Here is a 22,244-nt window from a genome sequence, read left to right as displayed (position 1 = left end):
GCAGGCCCCGGGGTGCGGGAGCCCCCCGTCCTGCAAGCCGGCCGAGGGTCCGGGTGCTGGGGAAGGGTGTCCACTGGGGCCCGGGGAGGCTCACCCCCCCTAGCCTGGCTAGGGTTCAGAAGCTGGGCCCAGACCCGGGGCTTGTGCTCCGTTCCAGTGTCCCAGGGTGCGGGAGCCCCCGTCCTGTAAGCCAGCCGAGGGTCCGTGCGCTGGGGAAGGGTGTCCACCGTGGCCCGGGGAGGCTCTCCTCGACCTGGCTAGGGTTCGGAAGCTGGGCCCGGACCCGGGGCTTGTGCTCCGTCCCAGTGTCCCAGGGTGCGGGAGCCCCCCGTCCTGCAACCCAGCCGAGGGTACGTGCGCTGGGGAAGGGTGTCCACCGGGGCCCGGGGAGGCTCTCCCCAGCCTGGCTAGGGTTCGGAGCAGTGCTTAATTTGTAAAAGAATAAGTGCCGGGGCTCAAAGTTTTGCTAAGAAGAGAATGGTTGGTGCTACTGAATGTCAGCGTGCAGAATGCCAAGGCTCGGACAGGCCTATAGGGCAATCAAGTAGTGATGGGCTGCTCTGACAGGTCAGAGTATGGGCCGTTTTTTTGGGCTGTCTGTGGGCATGTTTTATGCTCTACTGGCCCGGTATTTACTGTTGATTTCCCTGGTATTGAACCAAACATTATCTACAGCAAGCTCAAATTCACAAGGACTTCCATATCTTAAAAGTACGTATACAGCGTTCTTTACAAGTTCAAAGGTGCCTCAATTTGCAAACATTGGTTTATTTTCTAGCTGCCTATTTCACTAATGAGGGCAACTTTTACTTTACTGCCTGCGCATATTTTCTGTCGCAGTCGGACCCTAAATTCTGCATATTCTTGATTCCACTTTATGCCTTTTTCAGTACTGAGTTGTATGACGGGAGGTGTAATACCCTGGCTGACTCTTTACCAGCTCGTCGTGTTTTTCGGACGTGCTAGCTGTAGCGAACCCGTCATATTTCCCCAGGGGCCTCTGGATGACAGAGGGGAAAGCAGACAGAGGACGGAGCGCTGAGTACATTAGGAGCAAAAGGAGTACACAACTCTTCGAATTAACCTCAAGAAAGGGGGCGAGCAGCAAGCAGGCACTGGTGTTCGAAAACCCATATACAATTAGCCTCTCTGTGCTCCTCAGTGGGCAATTCTTTATCGATCCCAGTCAGACAGTGCTGTTTCACGTTTTGTGAAACGCTTCACAGTGTGGGCTTCACTGAATACGGGAGACGGGATTGTGGGCATTCCTAAACCCAGAGAAGTAGAGAGGGCCATCTCCACCCCAACCCCCAACCCTGCCCAGCTCCCTTTCCGAAAATGCTTTTATTTTCAATTACCCAAAAATTAGCTCTACAGTTAGTGCCTTTTACGAAAATGAAATCATTACTTAGTGAAATTTGGATTAAAAACAGAGGCCTGCTGCTGCACAACACTCTGCTTACTTGTCCAGTCGACTAAGCGCTGCAGCTGCGCAATACGGTGGGGGAGTGAAATGTGGGGACACAGCTCTGCATTGGTCCGACTCGGTCGGGAGGCAACACTTGATTCAACGCCGTCAAGGAGGAACGGGGCGGGCTTAAAATCCATTTTCAAGCAGTCATTGGTAGCGCACTAGCGCTACTTTGATTGCTGTTATGCTGAGTCAGAGACTTAACCACGCAGTTTCTGTCAGTGTGTGGGTGCAGTCTGTGTGTCTCATGCTAAGGCGGGCGGCGTCCAAATGTAATTGTTTTACGCACCAATCCCAATCAGGCAGCACTGTACCCGGGCAGGAATGGATGGATTTACATGCGATATCAGCTCTTCGCCGGGAGACAGTGTGACCTTAGTGAGCTGATATCACATGTAGACCCGGCCCTGAAAATAAGTGCCGGTGCTAAGCACCGGCAAGCACCGGCACAAATTAAGCACTGGTTCGGAGACTGGGCCCGGACCCGGGGCTTGTGCTCCGTCACAGTGTCCCATGGTGCAGGAGCCCCCCCGTCCTGCAAGCCAGCTGAGGGTCCGTGCGCTGGGGAAAGGGTGTCCACCGGGGCACAGGGAGGCTCTCCCCGGCCTGGCTAGGGGTCTGAAGCTGGGACCGGGCCCGGGGCTCGTGCTCCGTCCGGCAGGCCCCGGGGTGCGGGAGCCCCCCGTCCTGCAAGCCAGCCGAAGGTCCGGGCGCTGGAGACCGGGGTCCACCGGGGCCCGGGGAGGCTCTCCCCGGCCTGGCTGCTTTCAGAAGCAGGGACCAGGCCGGTGAGCAGGGGTGGCTGGCTTTATCTGCTACGCTGGCGGAGCGGAATTTTCTGCCCACCCCTAGTGAGAATGAGATCACAGGTTTAAGAACATCGGATAAACCAAGACAAAGGACAATGTCTGCTAGACAGCGACAACGACACAGATATTTAAAAGCAACAGAGATTTATGCACAAAATAAATGTCTCCCTATTGGAAGGATTTTAATGTTGAGACCACGACATTATTTTTCCTTATTATATATATGTTCCTTCCCATTGTCTTGCGTATATTGAGATATATGTTAACTGTATACAAACAGTAGAGGTGTAAATGTTATAGCGGTTGCCCCATATTCTGAATGTAAGCAGGTAATAGATGAAAAGCAATAGTTTCTTTAAAGTGGAAATCAACCCTACTGTAGGACTTAGGAACTGCTGCCATCTAGTGTCATAATACGGCAATGGAAGAAAGTGTGTGGAAATGCATTCATTCAAAGACGAAAACAAGCATTTACAATGCAATGGTCTCGGCATTGGTAAAGTTAGAGCTATTGGCATTGCTCATGACATTATTTTTGTTTATGTTTTTGTTTTTAAAACATTTCAAGAAACGGCATTGTTATTTACAATGTCAATAGCTTAATCACTCTCCAATGCGAGACCTAGTGCATTTGCACCCACACACAGATTAAGCTATTGACATTGTAAATAACAATGCCGTTTCTTTACATGTTTTAAAAACATAAACAAAAATAATGTCATGAGCAATTCCAATAGCTCTAACTTTAACAATGCCGAGACCGTTGCATTGTAAATGCTTGTTGATGTTTGTGGCACGGTTCACTTGCCAAATATTTTCATGGCTCTACTCATACCAGGGCTCTCAGAGCCGAGCCAGTCTCTCGGCTCTGCCCGTGTACTTCTTGGCCACCTCTGATGATGGATGGTACAGGGTAATGGGTGAATGCTGCTGTGGGCACGTCTAATGTGTCCTGTAGAAGGTAATTTTAGTTTTGAGTATAGTTGATGAACCATTACAACTGTTTAAGATCTATCTGAGGTGCATGTGCACGTGGTTTGTTCTTTTAAAAGCGTACTGTGGGGCTGACTTGTAGAGCATCGCAAGGAAAGACATACAATGATCTTAAAAATAATATGGAGTGTAGACCGCCATGTACATTTAGAGATGACTTTGATGATGGGAAATGCCCGCTAATTCGACATGTGGTATCAAGCTGCTAGGCATGGACGCCCAAGGCCCCTCGAAGTGCAGCCACTCTAGAGCCCTTTGTCCTTCTAGGTTCACTGTCTGTTGGACTGGTGCACGAAGTGAGCCCCACTCAGGTGCCATATACCTGGAGATAACAACCCTCCTCCCAGGTGTCGTGTGTGGGAGAATAGTGCACCCTCATCTCTATTCTCGCCTCACAGGACACTTTGTGCTTCAAAAGTGTAAAGTGTGCTGTAGAATGTCCTCAGTTGAAGAACCTCCAATCCAAAGTCACGTGGAGGGAGTTTGATTGTCTCGATCACTATCGTTGCTGGCAGATCACCAACGTCCAGTGCTGTATTCAGTGCGCATGCGCAGCATGTTTCCGGCACAAATTGGGGCAGGGACAGTGAGAGCTGACCGATCCTTGTGAAGAATCCTACAGTTTTACATTGAAACTAATAATTTTGAGTTCACCTGAGGCATTTAGCATAGGACTAAGAAAAGGCGCGCTCGTACTTCTTACTGTCATTTATTTTATGTCCATGGGAAAGGATCTGTGGGGTCTATTAGTGATTAGCACCTTAAGACTGGTTATATAGAAATTTTCTATAAATATATAATTTTACTAAAATTCTATTAAAGTGCCTCTGCTTAGCCTCAGGTCGGTGCCTTTCCTTTTGCTGTTTCGGTACTCTAAAACAGGCGGGTTTTAAATGTACTTGTGAAATGGGTGCATTTTACTAATTTGCTTTTAAATGTAGGAGATAAAATAGATTTCTAGGAGTGTAAATAATTTATAGAAAGCACTTAACTTTTAACATTTTTGTAAAGGGTTATTTCCTTGAATCAAAATGGATGCTCGTTATATCGACCTTCGGATAGATGAAAGGCCCAATCCTCTTTTCTCGAACTGAAAACTTTGCGCTAGCAGTTCTACATAGATCTCGGCATAAACTATTTAATTCACTATGCTAGTTTACAATGATATCTTCATTCAAAGTCTGCACTTTATGAAGCGTGCTATATATAATCTGGGTCACTGAAATGCTGGGATTTTGCGGCTGCAGCGTTTTCCACGTAATTATGGTTTTGCCACATAATTCATCACCTGCTGCATAATCTGCTGATTTAAAAAAAAAAACCTGTTTCTAGGCCAAACGGATCAGGTTACTAAAACGCCGCAACCCGTGTTGCTGCTCAGTGGAAGGCCCTTGCAAAGTATGACTGGTCGTCATTCGTTGCTTGTTGCTGTATTTGGGTGTCCGACTGGTTCTAATGATGTGAATGAAACCGTAAGTGTTAACATATATAAACAATGTAAAATATGTGAGGCAATACTTTTACAAAATGTGCCACAATATATTTTGCCTTTTATTGGCGCATAATTAAGTAATTCCCGACACATAGTTTGGTTGCCCCCTGTCGCATAATTTCCGTGGCCCTGGCACTTAACTGTTATCCTAATGCACATAAGTGTATGTTTAGCTTTGTAGCTCTTAGGATCAAACAACAAAGGAACAGCGCCCTCTAGAGGAGTGAAGTCGCAGGAGCGGTCTGATCTGAAACATCGGATAGGTGCGTTTCGAGGTGCACGCGCCCGTCAGATTTGAGGTATGTAGAGGCGCTGTGGACACCATTCTATATTTTGGAGGCCTAGACCCACTCCAAGGATCGGCAACTAGTGTCCACCTCGTGTTTTAGGGTGCTAAACTCATACCACTGCCTCTCCCGCCTATTCTATCTATATACAAGCCCGGGAGCACCGCTAACCATTGGGAAGGAAAGGCAGGGACATCGGTGACGGACAAACCGAGACCGTGCTGAGTGAGGAGCCTGCTTTGGTGAAAGTGGAAATGGAGGGAGGAAAGCTGTGTGAGGGGCTCGACGAAAGGTCCGATCTGTGACGAGAGAGGGGGTCTGTGTCTGGAAGAGTGTTAAGGCTGCTTCACTCTACTGAGTAATCCCGAAGAGAACTCACCATATTGTCCTGTTGAGGCACAAGTTACAAAAAATACCATAACCCGTAGCTACGCCATATCACTTAGGAGTAGCTTTCTCGTCCCCACCATTAAACCGAAAGGTTTGCGTTTTTTTTTCTTGCTGGATGAAAAGTGGTTGTTTCTTGTTTTGTGTCAGGTAAATTTTGAAACAGAAAATTGTGAACTTGGTGTTACATGCGAACCGAGTCCTGATAACGCCTGCTTGTTTAATTGATAGAGATCGCCATGTTGGCTAAATGTTTTGCTGCCGAGTCAAAAACGGCGATATAAATTAAAGTGCAAACTTTGCCCATTCAGCAGGGCTCTTTGTGCTTGGGGTCAGGTGTGGGGGGCAGCGCCTTTGAGCACCGCTAACCATTGGGAAGGAAAGGCAGGGACATCGGTGACGGACAAACCGAGACCGTGCTGAGTGAGGAGCCTGCTTTGGTGAAAGTGGAAATGGAGGGAGGAAAGCTGTGTGAGGGGCTCGACGAAAGGTCCGATCTGTGACGAGAGAGGGGGTCTGTGTCTGGAAGAGTGTTAAGGCTGCTTCACTCTACTGAGTAATCCCGAAGAGAACTCACCATATTGTCCTGTTGAGGCACAAGTTACAAAAAATACCATAACCCGTAGCTACGCCATATCACTTAGGAGTAGCTTTCTCGTCCCCACCATTAAACCGAAAGGTTTGCGGTTTTTTTTCTTGCTGGATGAAAAGTGGTTGTTTCTTGTTTTGTGTCAGGTAAATTTTGAAACAGAAAATTGTGAACTTGGTGTTACATGCGAACCGAGTCCTGATAACGCCTGCTTGTTTAATTGATAGAGATCGCCATGTTGGCTAAATGTTTTGCTGCCGAGTCAAAAACGGCGATATAAATTAAAGTGCAAACTTTGCCCATTCAGCAGGGCTCTTTGTGCTTGGGGTCAGGTGTGGGGGGCAGCGCCTTTGTGTGGATACCTTGGATGTGAGAGCGGAGACTCCGGGTTACGGAATGAGCACGGACGCTGCCCATGACGCGGGTCCGTCACCTCAGCGGCCAAGCACAGAGCTCCTGCCGTACAGTAGGAGATCAGGTGAGGGAGCAACGCCGGGACACCACCGCCTTTCTCCGAGGCACAGCAGAAAATGCCTCGGAGAAAGGGAGTGTCCTTTTCGGATTGGGGGGCGTGTTTTGCTGTTGTCTCCTCCCTGAGACTTCTCGCAAAAAACACGCCCCCCGATCCGAAAAGGACGGGGCATAATCGGAGTGACTGGACCTCTTCTCCAGTGGCTGGCCAGCATTTAAGAGGCCAGCCAATGGAGAACAGGAGAGAAAAGGGGCGGGTGCAAGCCCCTCTTCTCAAACTCATTAAATCTCGCGAGCGAGACTGCGCAAGCGCAGCCTTCGCTAGCCGAGACCTAAAAAGTCAAGGGACAGCATGGCGACAATTCACCAACTGATTCATTTATTATTAGATACGTAAGGTTTTAACTTTTAAAATCTAAACAAATAAGGACAACTGATCTGGTGCTTGATTATTTGAAACAAGCGTAAATCTGTATTACATCTTTAATGATGACTTTAAACTAGATGGAGTTGTAATCATACAGGCACAGAGTTTGAGCTTCTACGGTTCCATGGTGAACTCGCCAATGTTGGCACTTGGCAGGGGTGACAGTTGTGTGGCATTTCTCTCCTACCCTCGACCATAAATGTCCAGGGAAGGACTGCCAACCCCATGTGGGCCTGGATTTAACTGGCTGAGAGGCCAATGGGATTAGGATGGCTCTTGCATGAACAGCCCCAAAGAGGCCAGCAGAAGATTTTTACACTCAAGTGTCCAAGAAGTCTTATTGACTACTTTAACAACAGCTGGCAAGTAGGGAGCTCATACTGAGAACTGGACGCCTGTACTTCTAGTGCCTGCATGCAGTGCTTGCCTGTAATGAGTCCCAACTAATGCAGAAGAAAACAACAATTGTGCCCCAGCACCGCCACCAGTTGTAATTACACTAGTCACCTGCACTATAAGTATTCAGACACCAGTATATACCACTGTGGCACTACCTTGAATTAATTCATCTTGTATCCATGGGCGTTTTCACGAAAGGGCAGTATGCTTCTGCGGATATAGCAATGGTTTCATCTTTACCAGCCGTAAAGCTGATGGATTAAGAGACTCTACGCTATGCTGCGTTACAGTGACTTTCTAAAGTGCAGCGATTCTCTTGCATAGCCTGCTGCTCTTCATCTCTGTGACGTCATCCCCTACCTACACCCTTTCCTTCCCATCACTTCCTTGTGCTCCCGTTTCTCATCCCATCCTATGCTGTGTTGTCCGAGCGCCCAATCATAGCCTCCGGAGCCAGCGCTAACTTCACTGCCTCTAATTTTTTGGGCACACAGAAGCTTGCACTGCTGTCCGCTCCAGACAGCCTTATTTTGTTGCACTTTGAGCTTGTTTTTCCCCTGCCAACGAGAAGGACGCGGCCTAGGCCTTATAAAAAAAAGGTACAAAGGGGTATTATATCCCTAGGCAGTCGGTCTGCCGCTGATCCGTAGCCTAGTACATATATGAGTAGTGTAGAAAAGTATGTGAAGAGAGTAACTGTGTTAAAATCTGCATTACTGGCATATGTGGCTGATGGGAAGAACAGAAGTTGAAATATCATTTTATGTCTTCTCAAGTGCCATTTAGAGCACCGCAGAAAGAGACTTGATTGTTTGCACACCCAGCTGGGCCTTACCTAGAGGCAGTGAAGATGTGCCTGGAGTTGGTGCAGGCAGCATTGATTGGGCTGTCGTGCCCCTTGACCTCGCCAATGGGCGTGAAGCTGTCCACGTTCCACACCTTCATTAAGCCTCCACGACAGGCGCTCAGCAGCATGGGACGACCGGGGACGAAGGCCAGTGCACAGACCCAGTCCTTGTGCGCATTAGGGATTTGCTAAAGGAAAGAAGAAAAAGAGAAATGAAACAGAGCAAAGGTTTAACCCTCAAACTTTGAAAATAACTTTGTATATTTCATCTCCCAGCAAATATATACAAATCAAAATCACCTGGTGATTGTTGCATTCTTATTACCATTTGCTTACTTCCATCACCAATCTAGTGATTCATGGCTTTTCATTGATCCTCTAAAATGTGACACTCTCATCCTGTCCTATCTTTCGAGACAACACTTGCAGACTGGGAGTTGTCGTTTGCCTTTTCCTGTTACACTGTGAGCCTTCAGTTTCCAGCATGATACATGCTATTAGAAAAAGGGCCAAGTCCGGCCAAAGATGTCACATTTGACATGAACAGCAAAACACACAAGATGATGGACGGAATGTTGCACATTGGCAAAACATTCACCCCCAGTCACAGATCTGGGTTTAATTCATCGTTATTTTGCTCACCACGCCACCCCAGTTCAGACATGGCCATATGCAAATCAGTCTTGACCCTGTGCCTCATGGGAACAATCCAGCCCGAAATACCAAGCCATGTCTTCCCTGGAACGGAATCAAGCATCCTAGGACCGGTTTCGGGGTTTCACCCCTCTTCAGCCAGGATAGCTTGACTCCAGTGGCGTAGTGAGCACGGGACCCCCGTCTGGGCATACCCTTCCCACATAGGGCGTACAGCAAAACACACAAGATGATGGACGGAATGTTGCACATTGGCAAAACATTCACCCCCAGTCACAGATCTGGGTTTAATCCATCGTTATTTTGCTCACCACGCCACCCCAGTTCAGACATTTGACAAGAAGCCTCAGTAGCCATTTAGAGGAGTCAGAATGTCAGAGTTTTGCTGCTCTAAAATGCCGACCAGGGGCCGTATTACCGTAAATGCGCATTTTCATTGTTTGTGCCGGGAACACCTTTAAAATGGTGCGCCGGGTGCAAACAGTGAAAATGCGCATACTACCCCCAGGGCAGTGGCAAACTCGCGCTGCCCTGGGGGCAGTGCAGTCCTGTGAAAAAACAGAGTGGCTGCTTTACAGCCGCTCCTTGTTTTCAAAGTGCAGCTTCACCCTGCCTTCACTTTTTTATTGATTAGAGAACCCCTAGCATGCGGGTAAAGTCAGCAACTGCACCCACCTGCAACTGGATGTCTGGGGGGTCCATGGGACCCCCTTTCCCCCTGTCAGAGGGCTGCCATCAGGGGGCGCACCAACAGTGCACCACCTTTTAGATGACACACTGACAGTGCGCCTCCTGAGGACTTCTTTGCCTTGGGCCCGCGTCTGTAATACGGCACGGGCGCAGAGGCAAAGGGATTCCCTCATTCAAATGAGGTAATGCCCCCTGCAGTTAGCGCTGGAAATTTATGTGTGCCAGCGCTATCGGTATTACAGAAGAGGCCGCACAAGCATGAGTGGCACCTTCTGTAATACCAAAGTGCCCCGGGAGTGTGCAAAGCGGGTGCAAACACCGTTGCGCCATCGGGGAACTTTATGTAAGACGACCACAGGTGCGAATGAGTCTACTGTGGTGTGAGGGTCTTATGCATGCACCAGTTGGAGCACGGGGCTAAAATATGCTCTTGACTCTCTTTAACAGCCTGGGAGTGGGTAGGTGGGTGGCTGAAGCTGGATGGCATGGAAAAGACCTTCCCATGGCAAGATGCTTTTTGTGGTTGAAGTGACTCTAGCCACCAATTGCCAGACAGAACCACTAAGAACTGTAGGAGGCACAACACAGTTTGGAAGTTACCACTGCCGCCCTCACTGCTCTTGTGGAAACACCTAGGAGAATCATCAATTCCAAAGCCACTTGAAGCACCCCCTCACAGTGGCATGCTGCTTACGTTATCTAATAGTAGAATAGCCAGCATGAACAAAAACAGATGGAAGAGGTTCAAAATACATTTTTGTCTTCTTCTACCAGCTTCTCCCTATCTAGGAACCACACTATCCCTCCCTTCCCACACCCATCACTTATCTTCTCTAGCCGTACCTGGATGAGTCCCTGCTGCTCCATGTCCCATTTCTTGATCCCGTTGTCCCGAGATCCACTGAAGAGGATATTGCCCTGGATGGCCAGGCACTCAATTCCATCATAGTGCGGGGGTTCAAAGTTGTGGGTGGGGCCAAGGTTTCCCAGTGCACCGTCACCAATCTCAAACATCTGCAGAAAACATAGTGGCTGCCATCACTTCTGGTTCAAGATCCACAACCCCTCCACTCGGTCAAACTCACTGCCTCTCTCAGAAATTATCTGAAACATCTTCCCTCTGTCACCCCAAGACAAACTCTATTTAATCTCATATGTTTTGGAATTATCATCACATGGTTGTGTTCCCGTCCCTCAATGACAGTGACAGTCTGAAGCAGGAAGAAAGTGGAACGAGTCGAGACTGGATGAAAAGTACCCTGGCGATGGCTGGAGAGGTGTGGGTACACATGGAGAGGTAAGGGAATAAGCAATAAAAAAGATAATGTAGTGAGGAGAGACTGGTATGTGGAGATAGCAGAAGTACAGGATGAGGAGGTACATATCCATATTAGGTCAAGGGAGGACTAGATCAGTAGAAGTAGGGTATGTGGTTGAGAAAGAGTCAAAGATTGCTAAAAAGAGAGAAGAACTAGAAAACAAGAGGAGGGACTGAAAAAAGTCTCATGGGAGATACATGGTGCTAGAGACTGCTGAGAGAGAAGACTGATGTTTATTGATTCTTCATGCCTTTTTGTGTTGAACCAATACACTTGAGGGTGGTGTGTGGGTTTTTGCATGAGTGTGAGTGGGAGTTATGGACCTTAACACATTCAGATTTATGAGTTCACTTCAAACGTTTATAACCCAGGGGGTACCTTTTGTTCTAAAAGAAATTCTACTGGTCATCCAGAAAAAAATGGTGCTTTACTCACTTATGATGTGCTCAGTATCATTGAAAGAATGGAAGGTGCACACCAAAGTCTCAAATTGAACCGTTTGCAAACTGAAAAGCTAATTAAGACAATGAAGTTGTTCCGACTGTACATCAGCGATTGCATGATCTAAATCTTTCATATGTAGTGGTCCAATAAAGTTCCTCTTCACATTATCCAATCTTATTTATTTGGAAAGTCTTTCATGATACTGAGGTCGGCTCTTATGGGAGAGAATTACAGGTGCATGTGCAACTATGACTTTGAGGCAAATACACTTGTAACAAATGTAAACATACAGATAAAGAAATATAGCATGTTATCAACTTTTGAATCTGTTGCTAGCAAAAGTATTGAGAATGTATTTCTACAAGGATTTTATGATGTTGTATTCTAATAAAGCAGTCACAATAGACGAAATGTATTGATAGCATCTTTGTACAACTCAAATCATAACCTCCACCACCCCAGGTAGAAACTAACCTATGTCCTTATGTATAAAACTTGGAATATACATTTAGGAAAACAGTTAGAATAAAGAGAGAGCTTCATAATCTGCTCAAGAGCCCTGATAACTAAAAAATATAAAATACCATTGTATCAATAAATCAATCAGTCATCTTAAAGCGCAGCACTGTCACCCCTTAGCTATCAGGGCGCTGAGGGTGCCAAGTCTCCATCGAAAATCCAGGGCTTGGTTTCTTTCTGAAGTCCGCTAGAGTGGGTGAGATTCGGAGGGGGACTGGCAGGTTGTTCCAGGTCTTGGTGGCGATGTAGAAGAAGGAGCGGCCCCTGCTGTGACAGATGTGGGGTGTGCGCGTGAGGGTGAGTGAGGCGGAGCGCAGGTGTCTTGAGGGCAGATGGAAGTGAAGTCCATGGTTGATGTAGGATGGTCCTTGGTCATGAAGAGCTTTCTAGGCATGAACTGGCATCTTTTCTGTATGGGGAGCCAGTAGAGGTTTCTGAGGTAAGGAGTTATGTGGGTCCATTTAGGGAGGTCCAGGATGAGCCTGGCTGTACCGTTCTGTGTGGTCTAGAGTCTTCTGAGGAGCTGGGTGGAGATTCCGGTGTAGAGAGCATTACCGTAGTCCAGGTGGCTGGTGACGAGGGCCTGCATTGCGGTTTTTCTGGTATTAATTGGGATCCATCTGAAGATTCTGCGGAGAATGCGAAGGGTGCGGAGAAGGAGGCAACTGCATTGACTTGTCATTTCATGGTTAGATGGCTGTCAAGGATAATGGCCAGGTTGCATGCATGGTTGGTTGGAGTAGGTCCGAGTTCTGCTGCCCACCAGCTGTGGTCACATGCAGAGGTGTTCTTAACAAAGAACAGCACTTCTGTTTCTCGGAATTGAGTTTGATTCCGTTGTCTCTCATCTATTTGGCTACCTTGGTCAGAAGTTAGCTTTGGCATTGGAGGGGTTCTCTGTGAGTGAGAGGATTAGTTGAGTGTCATCTGCATTGTACATTATATTGAGTCCATTGGATCTGATGGCGTCTGTGAGGGGAGGGTCATGTAGATGTGAACAGGGTGGGCTAAAGAATCATCCTTGTGGTACACCGCATATGATGTCCTTGTGTGCGAAGGTGAAGGGCGGCAGTTAGATGCTCTGTGTGCATCCTGTAATGAAGGAGGCGATCCACTTTAGTGCGTTTTGCTGTATGCCAATGTTGTAAAGTCTAAAAAACTAAAGATGCTACGGCTTGGTCTAGTGGTGTACTCTACCACACAATCAAAGTACAATACCTAAGTCTTTCCATTTTGAATGTCCAAAATTAGTCACTCTGGTGCTCTGGAGGAGGAAAAGCCATCCATTCTCCCTCGATTGGAAAGATCCAGGAATTAACAACAAAGTTCTTCTGGCACACAGAAATCAGAATTGAGGTCGTGGTTTCAATAGTTCTTTTAATTAAGTGAGGTCATAAACACCCTTTGGCCAACACGTGTTTCGTCTCTGGCTGCTCTCATTTGCAACAGACTTCATCAGGGCTTTAACATTCTCAGTTAAGTCACAGTTCATAGGAGAAATCGGCGCAGCATGGCCCATCAAAACTGGTGTGTATTCTCTTATGGTCCCACTGAAGTATATGGGACCAGTAATCAATTGTGGATGGTTGATTTGATTGTTCATATAAGAAGCATTGTCTTAGCTGTCTCCAAAACTGCCGTGTATGTTGGCGATCAGTCGATGTGTAGTCGCGGCCTGAGAGCAGCCAGAGACCAAACATGTGTTGGCAAAAAGGCGTTTGAGACCAAACATAATTAAAAGAACTATTGAAACCACAACGTCAATTCTGATTTCTGGGTGCCTGGAGAACTTTGTTGTTAATGTTGTAAAGTCTGTTGATGAGGGTGCGGTGTAAGACGGTGTTGAACGCAGCAGAGAGGTCAAGGAGGATCAGGGCCACAGTTTCTTCACGGTCAAGGCGAATTCTGATGTCATTTGTGGCAGCGATCAGCGTAGTCTCAGTGCTGTGGTTGGCACAGAATCCTGATTGTATAGGAGCTGAGGAGGTGGTTATGTTCCAGGTATTCGGTGAGCTGTTGGTTGATGGCTTTGAGTACTTTGGCTGGGTAGGGGAGCAGGGAGATTGGTCGGTAGGTTTTGAGGTGCTGGGGTCAGCAGAGAGTTTCTTTAGAAGGGGTCTGACCTCTGTGTGTTTTCATCTTTCTGGGAAGGTTGCTGTGGAGATGGAGGTGTTGAGGATGCTGGTGATCTCCATGCTGATTGGGTTGATCAAGAGGTTGAAACGTTGGGGGGGGGGCAGGGGTCAGTGGATGGATGACATGATGGCTGTGGCCTTCTGAGTGGTAATTGGAGACCAGGTGGTGATAGTTCGCCTGGTGTTCGCTGGGAGGTTGATGTTCTTGAGTCTGAGAGAGGTAGGTTCGGGGTCAAAGTAGTTGTAGATGGTGGTGATTGTGCTGTGGAAGTAGTCAGAGAGGGTGCAGCAGAGTTCTTGAGAGGGGTGAATGGTTCGCTGTGGCTGTCGAGTCGGAGATTTACTTGACTATTTTGAAGGTAGGTAAACACAAATGGGGACTCCCAGTATTTGGCCCAAGTCTCATGGATTCAAGATCAATCTCAGTGATGAGGGGCAGAAGGGTCTTTTTCATAGCAATTTGGGCTGCCATTAAATGCACCAAAAGTCTATTGGTTTACTGCCCTCGGTCCTTCTTTGCATCTGATAAATCTAGACTGTTTCATAAGAAATACATACAGAAGTGCCACTATCACTGTAATAAACTCCATAATGTGCAAAATGATTTGCAATTATACAGGGCCAGGATGACAAAACCATTTCTTGATCACAGTTTTGCTAGGTAATTTCCATGAGATTACTCAATGACAATAAAAAGACCAGGGTGAGTAAAATCCCGAAAATGTGGCGGCATTTAGTAATGGGTATCTGAGGCTGAATTTCAGCTCAACTTAAAAAAATACTTCTCTTACAGTTGGAGCACGAATGTCAACAAGTGAGTCAGGATTAGAATTAAACAGGGAACAATTTAGCCCCTTTTCATGAAATGATAAGAATCCAGCCACTTCAATAAAGTGTTAGGTACAAAAAATTAAAATGGTGTAACTCAACTTAGAAACACACATAGTACTCTTTAGTGCTAGTCTAATAGTGGGAGTACACAGCTATGTCACATAGATTATCTTAACACAGATAATAAGTCAAAGAGAGGCATCACGCTCCACCACAGTCTTAGCACTAACCTAGATGGGACTTAGTGCATCAACCAGGGCCATAAGAAGAAGGAGGTGATGAGTCACATTGGTGACAATCTGAAGATTATGTGGCCAAGGGCTCCTCTCTGGACTACAGCATTTTCGGCCATGCACCCGTAAGCTCAAGGTTGAAGAGTATGCATACCACATGGTAATCGTCATGAAAAGACTAAGAAGAACATGAAAGTATTTCACCACCTGATGAGTTAGTGAGGTTGCATATTGAAACAAGCACTGGCACAGACAATCGATCTGGCCTTTCACATAGCTACAGTATCTCAAGTAATAACTAGACGTTCTTCTTGAGTCAGAAGAAACAGCATAAAGTCTTTAACAAGACTGCAACCTTGTGAGAAGTTGGCCTGGTATATGCTGGTCACTAGTTAAAGTGGCCACCTTGCACCAGTCCAATTCGACTCTTATGGTAGATAGGTTTAAGACAACATTTTAAAGAAAGCTATCCTAGTGGTAGCTGTGGAGAGCAGCCTTCAGGCTAAGTCTTTAGAGGAATGTAAAGAAGCTTCTTTTACCTTATAATCTCTTGAATCACTAAATGAAAGGACACCACACAGGTATATATATAAAATATATATGTATTTAATTCTAACACACTCTACTAATCTCTTTATGAGATTAGAAGTCAAGGACATATGCACAAATCAACATTTCACAACAAGTTAAGCACAAATATGGCTGGGGCCCTAGGGGCGTACAAGACCATATACTAAAAAAGAGGTTTAGGAATATCGACTTGAGAAGAGAAAAGGCCTAGGGCCTTCAGAAGCGCTGGGGCCTCACTAATCCACCCAAGGCAGGTAAGTAAAGGACCCTCGGGAGACGCATGCAGTGTGAGAACATAGCCACGGATCCCAATAGACTTCAATGGAGCAAGTCGCGGTTGGAATTTTAAAGTTTTAGGATACTTCGAGAGAGTCTACAAGCAAGTCACTTCCAGGGTAAGTAGTTCTAGAGCCAACACCCACAGGAGCACCGTAGTGCTGGAGTTACCTCACCCAGGGAACCCGGGTGCATAGGTGTCTTTTGGTGTCGGGTCGTGGCGTCGTTTTCAATGGGAGCCAAAGAAGACTTGCTGCATGTGAAGACAGGAGAAGTGTCCGGTGGAATCCAAGGCAGGATTCAGAAGAAAGAAGACCTGAAAGCAGAAGGGACAGTGTTCAAAGACACTTGGCAGTGACCCGGGGCAAGGAAGCTGGATGCCCAGTCGTCGGGTGATTTCAGGTGATCACGGGTGTTTTGACTCTTCAGCCACGTGGTCCAGAAGCTGTCGACGATGACCAGGAGCTGGATTCGGCGTGTTCCATGAAGTATGCAGCTTACTGAGGTGTCGGCAACCGGATTGGAGCCAACAAGCCTTGGCAACAGCAAGTCTCGTCGAAAGGGAAGAAAGTCAGCGGTGCAGACCAGCAAGGTCTGAGGGACTCACCCAGCGAGGGTAAGTCAGGGCAGGCCTGGTGCAACCAGGGGAGCCCTTTGGTTCTGTAGAAAAGTCTTCTGGGGACCCACAAGCCAACCGGCAAGGGATCGTGAGGACGCCTCGGGAGGATTCACTCACCAGGAGCCCACGGTCACGCGGGACGAGGTAGGCCTCTGATCTTCGGAGGAAATCCTGCTGGAGACTTGGACCACACGTGGTCCAATGCACAAGTTCGTAGAACGTCGTGAAGGGGTGGCACTCGAAAATAGTCCCGGTAGCCAGGTATTGCAGTTCCTCGTCACTTGTGGGGTCCACTTGCCTCAGCGTCGCTGGAGACTCACGATGGCCTTGGAGAAGTCAGGAAATCCACTTCCGCGGCTGCAGGGACTTCGGACTCCGGCGGGAGCGGGAAAGTTTGCGACCGTTGATGCAAAATTTTGGTGCCTGCCAAGCAGGGGAGTCACTCCTTGACTCCAAGGGAGATTCTTCAGTCTTCCAAAGGCAGTGGAACGTTGAAGGTCCAGGATTCTTCTTCAGAGCGTCGTCCAGGGATATCTAGTTTGCAATGGCAAGGGTTCCCTAACTTATACTACAAGGAAGGGAGGGACTAGCTCTATGACCACTCCTATGGGAGGGTCAGGGGAGTGGGTGGCTAAACCCACTTCCCTTTGTCCAGTTTCGTGCTAGAGCAGGGGCTGGTAGCCCCTGAACCGGTTTGAGCTGGCATATGCACAGAGGAGTCTACTGCTCCCCCAGTGCAGGACTTCAAAGCACTCTAGGAGTACACCCACCCATCCCCAATACACTAAATCCTGTCTGGAAGGTGACCACACCTCCCTGTGACAGGATGCGTAGTGTTGGGCCTCCTCCACTGCGAGTTTCGGTCAGCAGCAGGAGGGCAGCCCAGTGTCTGTGCTGGTGGCATCCATTTTGTGATGCCAGGGCTCTTCGGGATTCTACCGTGTTTCCACAGTGGGTACATGTCTATCCCTCTAGAAGGGTGGGATCATACTCCCACACCAGTTACTGGTGTGGGGGTATGATTCCAACGCGTTTGACACCAAACACGACATGTTTTGATGCAGCCATCCCAAAGTTAGCATTTACCGCTAGGTTATAATGCATTTAAGAGTATATGGTTTAACCGCATCCACAAACAGCCACAGAGAATGGACTCTGAGAGCTGCAGAGGGGCCCTGCTCAGGCAGAGGCACCCCTCACATGGAAACCAAGCACCCTGCCCTCAGGATTGTTAGGGCCTGCCTTAGGGGTGACTGATAGGTTTATATGTGTGTGTCAGGAGAGATATAGGAACCTATATCTCAGTGAGGAGTGCCAACACTACCTCACCCAGGCTGCAGTAGCAGGCCTGTGGTGTCAGATTTAGTCTGCTTCCCAGGGGTGGCATAATACATGCTTCAGGCCCTGGTAGGCCTGTGAAGTACCTATGCCCTTGGTACCTAAGGTACCATATACTAGGGGCTCATAGTACCACAGTATCCAATCACTAGTGCATCTAATATGCACTCCAAGTTGTTTAGAGAGAACAGAGAGTCTGGGGCCCTGATTAGCAGGGTCCCAGCCAGACTATAGACAGAAACCAGTGTAAACATCAGAAAAGAAAGTGGGGCAACCTAAGTGCAGATCCTACTCTCCTACACAACCCCCCCCCCAAACGCAGGGACAATAAACTAACCTTGACCAGTTGAGTCTTCGTGTTCTAAGTGGAAATACCTTGAGAGTCCATCTGCATTGGCATGTTGGGTCCCAGGTCTATGTTCCACTGTATAGTCCATCCCCTGTAGGGAAATGGATCACCTTAAAAGTTATGGGTTTTCACCTTTTATCTGTTTAAGCCATAGGAGGGGCTTGTGGTCAGTCTGAACTATGAAGTGAGTGCCAAACAAGTATGGCCTCAGCTTCTTCAGGGCCCACACCACAGCAAAGGCCTCCCTCTCTATAGCTGACCAACGTTTCTCTCTAGGGGTCAGCCTTCTGCTAATAAAAGCTATTGGCTGGTCTTGACCTTCATCATTCAGTTGAGACAGTACAGCTCCCACACCCAGCTCAGAAGCATCTGTTTGGACAATGAACTTTTTGGTGTAGTCTGGACTCTGTAAGATGGGGGCAGTGCACATGGCCTGCTTTAGGTCTTCAAATGCCTTCTGACAGCTAGCTGTCCACTGAACCTTTTTTGGCATTTTCTTTGAATTAAGATCATTTAACGGGGTCACTATAGCTCCATATCCCTCAACAAACCTCCTATAGTACCCAGTCAGGCCTAAGAAGGCTCTCACCTCTGTCTGGGTGGTTGGAGCAACCCATTCCATGATGGTTTGGATTTTACTCTGTAAAGGCCGAACCTGGCCTCCACCTACAAGGTGGCCCAGGTACACAACCTGACTCTGCCCTATCTGGCACTTGGTGGACTGGATAGTGAGGCCTGCTTTTTGCAGAGCCTCCAACACATTTCTGAGGTGGACTAGGTGATCCTGCCAGGAGGAACTAAAGACAGCAATATCATCAAGATAAGCTGAGCAATAGGTTTCCATCCCTGTCAGAACTTTATTCACCAACCTCTGAAAAGTGGCAGGTGCATTCTTCAAACCAAAGGGCATCACCGCAAAGTGGTAGTGCCCACCAGGGGTTGAAAATGCTGTTTTGGCTTTGGCATCTTCAGCTAACCTGATCTGCCAGTAGCCAGCTGTTAGGTCAAATGTACTCAGATACTTGGCTGAGGCCAAAGTATCAATCAGTTCATCTGCCCTGGGAATTGGATAGGCATCAGTCCTGGTGACTGCATTGAGGCCTCTGTAGTCTGCACAAAACCTCATTTCTTTCTTACCACCCTAGGTATGAGGTTTGGGTACTAGGACTACTGGACTAGCCCAAGGGCTATCTGAAGGCTCGATTACACCTGGCTCCAACATTTTCTGGACTTCAGTCCTGACACAGTCCCTGACATGGTCAGGTTGCCTGTAGATTTTACTTTTGACAGGACCAGCACCTGCACGCCATGAGAGGTACTCTACCTGTTTTTACGTTATTGGCAGTCCACGCGGCACCCCTTTACACTTACCTACTCCCTGCTGACGAGAGGCAACTACCTCGAAACACGTGTCCAGGGATGGCTAATGCGACACATACTTTTTTTCAACACTGTGGCATAGGCGTACTCGCCGTCGCCACTACATCTACCAGAGTTCCTTGGGGCAACTTGCTGGTGTGACGAGCAGTGTGCGGCCAACTGGATTTGTTATATAAAGGCTCCCTTGAGCCATTTGGGCTGACGAGCTCTGGACCAGAACCTGCGCGCCATGAGAGGTACTCTACCTGTTTTTACGTTATTGGCAGTCCACGCGGCACCCCTTTACACTTACCTACTCCCTGCTGACGAGAGGCAACTACCTCAAAACACGTGTCCAGGGATGGCTAATGCGACACATACTTTTTTTCAACACTGTGGCATAGGCGTACTCGCCGTCGCCACTACATCTACCAGAGTTCCTTGGGGCAACTTGCTGGTGTGACGAGCAGTGTGCGGCCAACTGGATTTGTTATATAAAGGCTCCCTTGAGCCATTTGGGCTGACGAGCTCTGGACCAGCACCTGCGCGCCATGAGAGGTACTCTACCTGTTTTTACGTTATTGGCAGTCCACGCGGCACCCCTTTACACTTACCTACTCCCTGCTGACGAGAGGCAACTACCTCGAAACACGTGTCCAGGGATGGCTAATGCGACACATACTTTTTTTCAACACTGTGGCATAGGCGTACTCGCCGTCGCCACTACATCTACCAGAGTTCCTTGGGGCAACTTGCTGGTGTGACGAGCACTGTGCGGCCAACTGGATTTGTTATATAAAGGCTCCCTTGAGCCATTTGGGCTGACGAGCTCTGGACCAGCACCTGCGCGCCATGAGAGGTACTCTACCTGTTTTTACGTTATTGGCAGTCCACGCAGCACCCCTTTACACTTACCTATTCCCTGCTGACGAGAGGCAACTACCTCGAAACACGTGTCCAGGGATGGCTAATGCGACACATACTTTTTTTCAACACTGTGGCATAGGCGTACTCGCCGTCGCCACTACATCTACCAGAGTTCCTTGGGGCAACTTGCTGGTGTGACGAGCAGTGTGCGGCCAACTGGATTTGTTATATAAAGGCTCCCTTGAGCCATTTGGGCTGACGAGCTCTGGACCAGAACCTGCGCGCCATGAGAGGTACTCTACCTGTTTTTACGTTATTGGCAGTCCACGCGGCACCCCTTTACACTTACCTACTCCCTGCTGACGAGAGGCAACTACCTCAAAACACGTGTCCAGGGATGGCTAATGCGACACATACTTTTTTTCAACACTGTGGCATAGGCGTACTCGCCGTCGCCACTACATCTACCAGAGTTCCTTGGGGCAACTTGCTGGTGTGACGAGCAGTGTGCGGCCAACTGGATTTGTTATATAAAGGCTCCCTTGAGCCATTTGGGCTGACGAGCTCTGGACCAGCACCTGCGCGCCATGAGAGGTACTCTACCTGTTTTTACGTTATTGGCAGTCCACGCGGCACCCCTTTACACTTACCTACTCCCTGCTGACGAGAGGCAACTACCTCGAAACACGTGTCCAGGGATGGCTAATGCGACACATACTTTTTTTCAACACCACTGTGGCATAGGCGTACTCGCCATCGCCACAACATCTACCAGAGTTCCTTGGGGCAACTTGCTGGTGTGACGAGCAGTGTGCGGCCAACTGGATTTGTTAGACTGTCTCCAGTGTCCACCTCATGGGTGCACCAGGAAGTCTGACTAGGGGTCAGGCTAAACATATGTCTAAACTGTTGCAAAACTTGTCTGCACTCAGTTTGCTGATGATCAGTGAGGCTGCTTGCCAAAGCAACACCATCTACTGACCCATTATCAGGGTTCTGTGAGAGCAGGTCAGGGAGAGGGTCACTCTCCTCCTCCTGTTCCTCATCAGTTGCCATGAGCAAGCCCATGTCAGTCCTGTCAACATATGGTTTCAAAATGTTGACATGGAGTACCCTAAGGGGGCTCCTGGGAGTTCCAAGATTAACCAGATAGGTGACTTCTCCCTTTTGCTCAACAATGGTATGGGGGCCACTCCACTTGTCTTGGAGAGCTACTGGGGCCACAGGCTTCAACAACCATACTTTCTGCCCTGGCTGGTTTACAGTCAGCACAGCCTTTTGGTCATGCCAAATTTTTTGTAGTTCTTGGCTTACCTCCAGGTTAGGTTTTTGGTTGCCTTCTTTATGTATTCAGCCATCTGGGAGCGTAAACCAAGTACATAGTCCATCACATCCTGTTTGGGAGGTTTGAGAGGTAACTCTTAGCCCTCCTTCAACAAACATAATGGACCTCTTACAGAATGCCCAAACAGAAGTTCAAAAGGGCTGTAGCCAACCCCCTTCTGTGGAACCTCCCTGTATGCAAACAGAAGGCAGGGAAGTAAAAGGTCCCATTTTCGCCTAAGCTTTTCTGGGAGGCCTTTAATCATTCCCTTTAGGGTTTTGTTGAACCTTTCAACTAACCCATTGCATTATGGGTGATAGGGAGTAGTGAACTTGTAGTTTACACCACACTCCTTCCACATTGCTTTTAGATACCCTGACATGAAGTTTGTACCTCTGACAGATATAAGCTCCTTAGGGAAACCCACTCTGGAGAAAACTCCAATGAGGGCTCTTGCCACCACAGGGGCTGTAGTGGTCCTGAGGGGAATTGCTTCTGTGTACCTGGTGGCATGATCCACTACCACCAGGATAAACCTGTGCCCA

At 48.0% G+C, this 22,244-nt stretch overlaps 1 protein-coding gene across 3 annotated transcripts in view; it reads right to left on the bottom strand.

Moving 5' to 3' along the window:
* Positions 1-22,244, bottom strand: part of KIF21B (kinesin family member 21B) — a 1,294,294-nt gene that overhangs the window by 160,260 nt on the left and 1,111,790 nt on the right. For all 3 annotated transcript variants that reach the window (XM_085643177.1, XM_085643182.1, XM_085643184.1), the window contains 2 exons: positions 10,360-10,530; positions 8,161-8,360 (listed from right to left, as the gene is read on the bottom strand). In XM_085643177.1, coding sequence (XP_085499303.1) covers positions 8,161-8,360; positions 10,360-10,530 — 371 coding nt within the window. The remainder of the gene's footprint in view (positions 1-8,160; positions 8,361-10,359; positions 10,531-22,244) is intronic.

The sequence above is a fragment of the Triturus cristatus genome, chromosome 1_1 (assembly GCF_964204655.1).
Source record: "Triturus cristatus chromosome 1_1, aTriCri1.1, whole genome shotgun sequence".
Classification (NCBI taxonomy): domain Eukaryota; kingdom Metazoa; phylum Chordata; class Amphibia; order Caudata; family Salamandridae; genus Triturus; species Triturus cristatus.
Note: the sequence above shows the minus strand (reverse complement) of the source record. Positions and strands in the feature narration are given on the sequence as shown.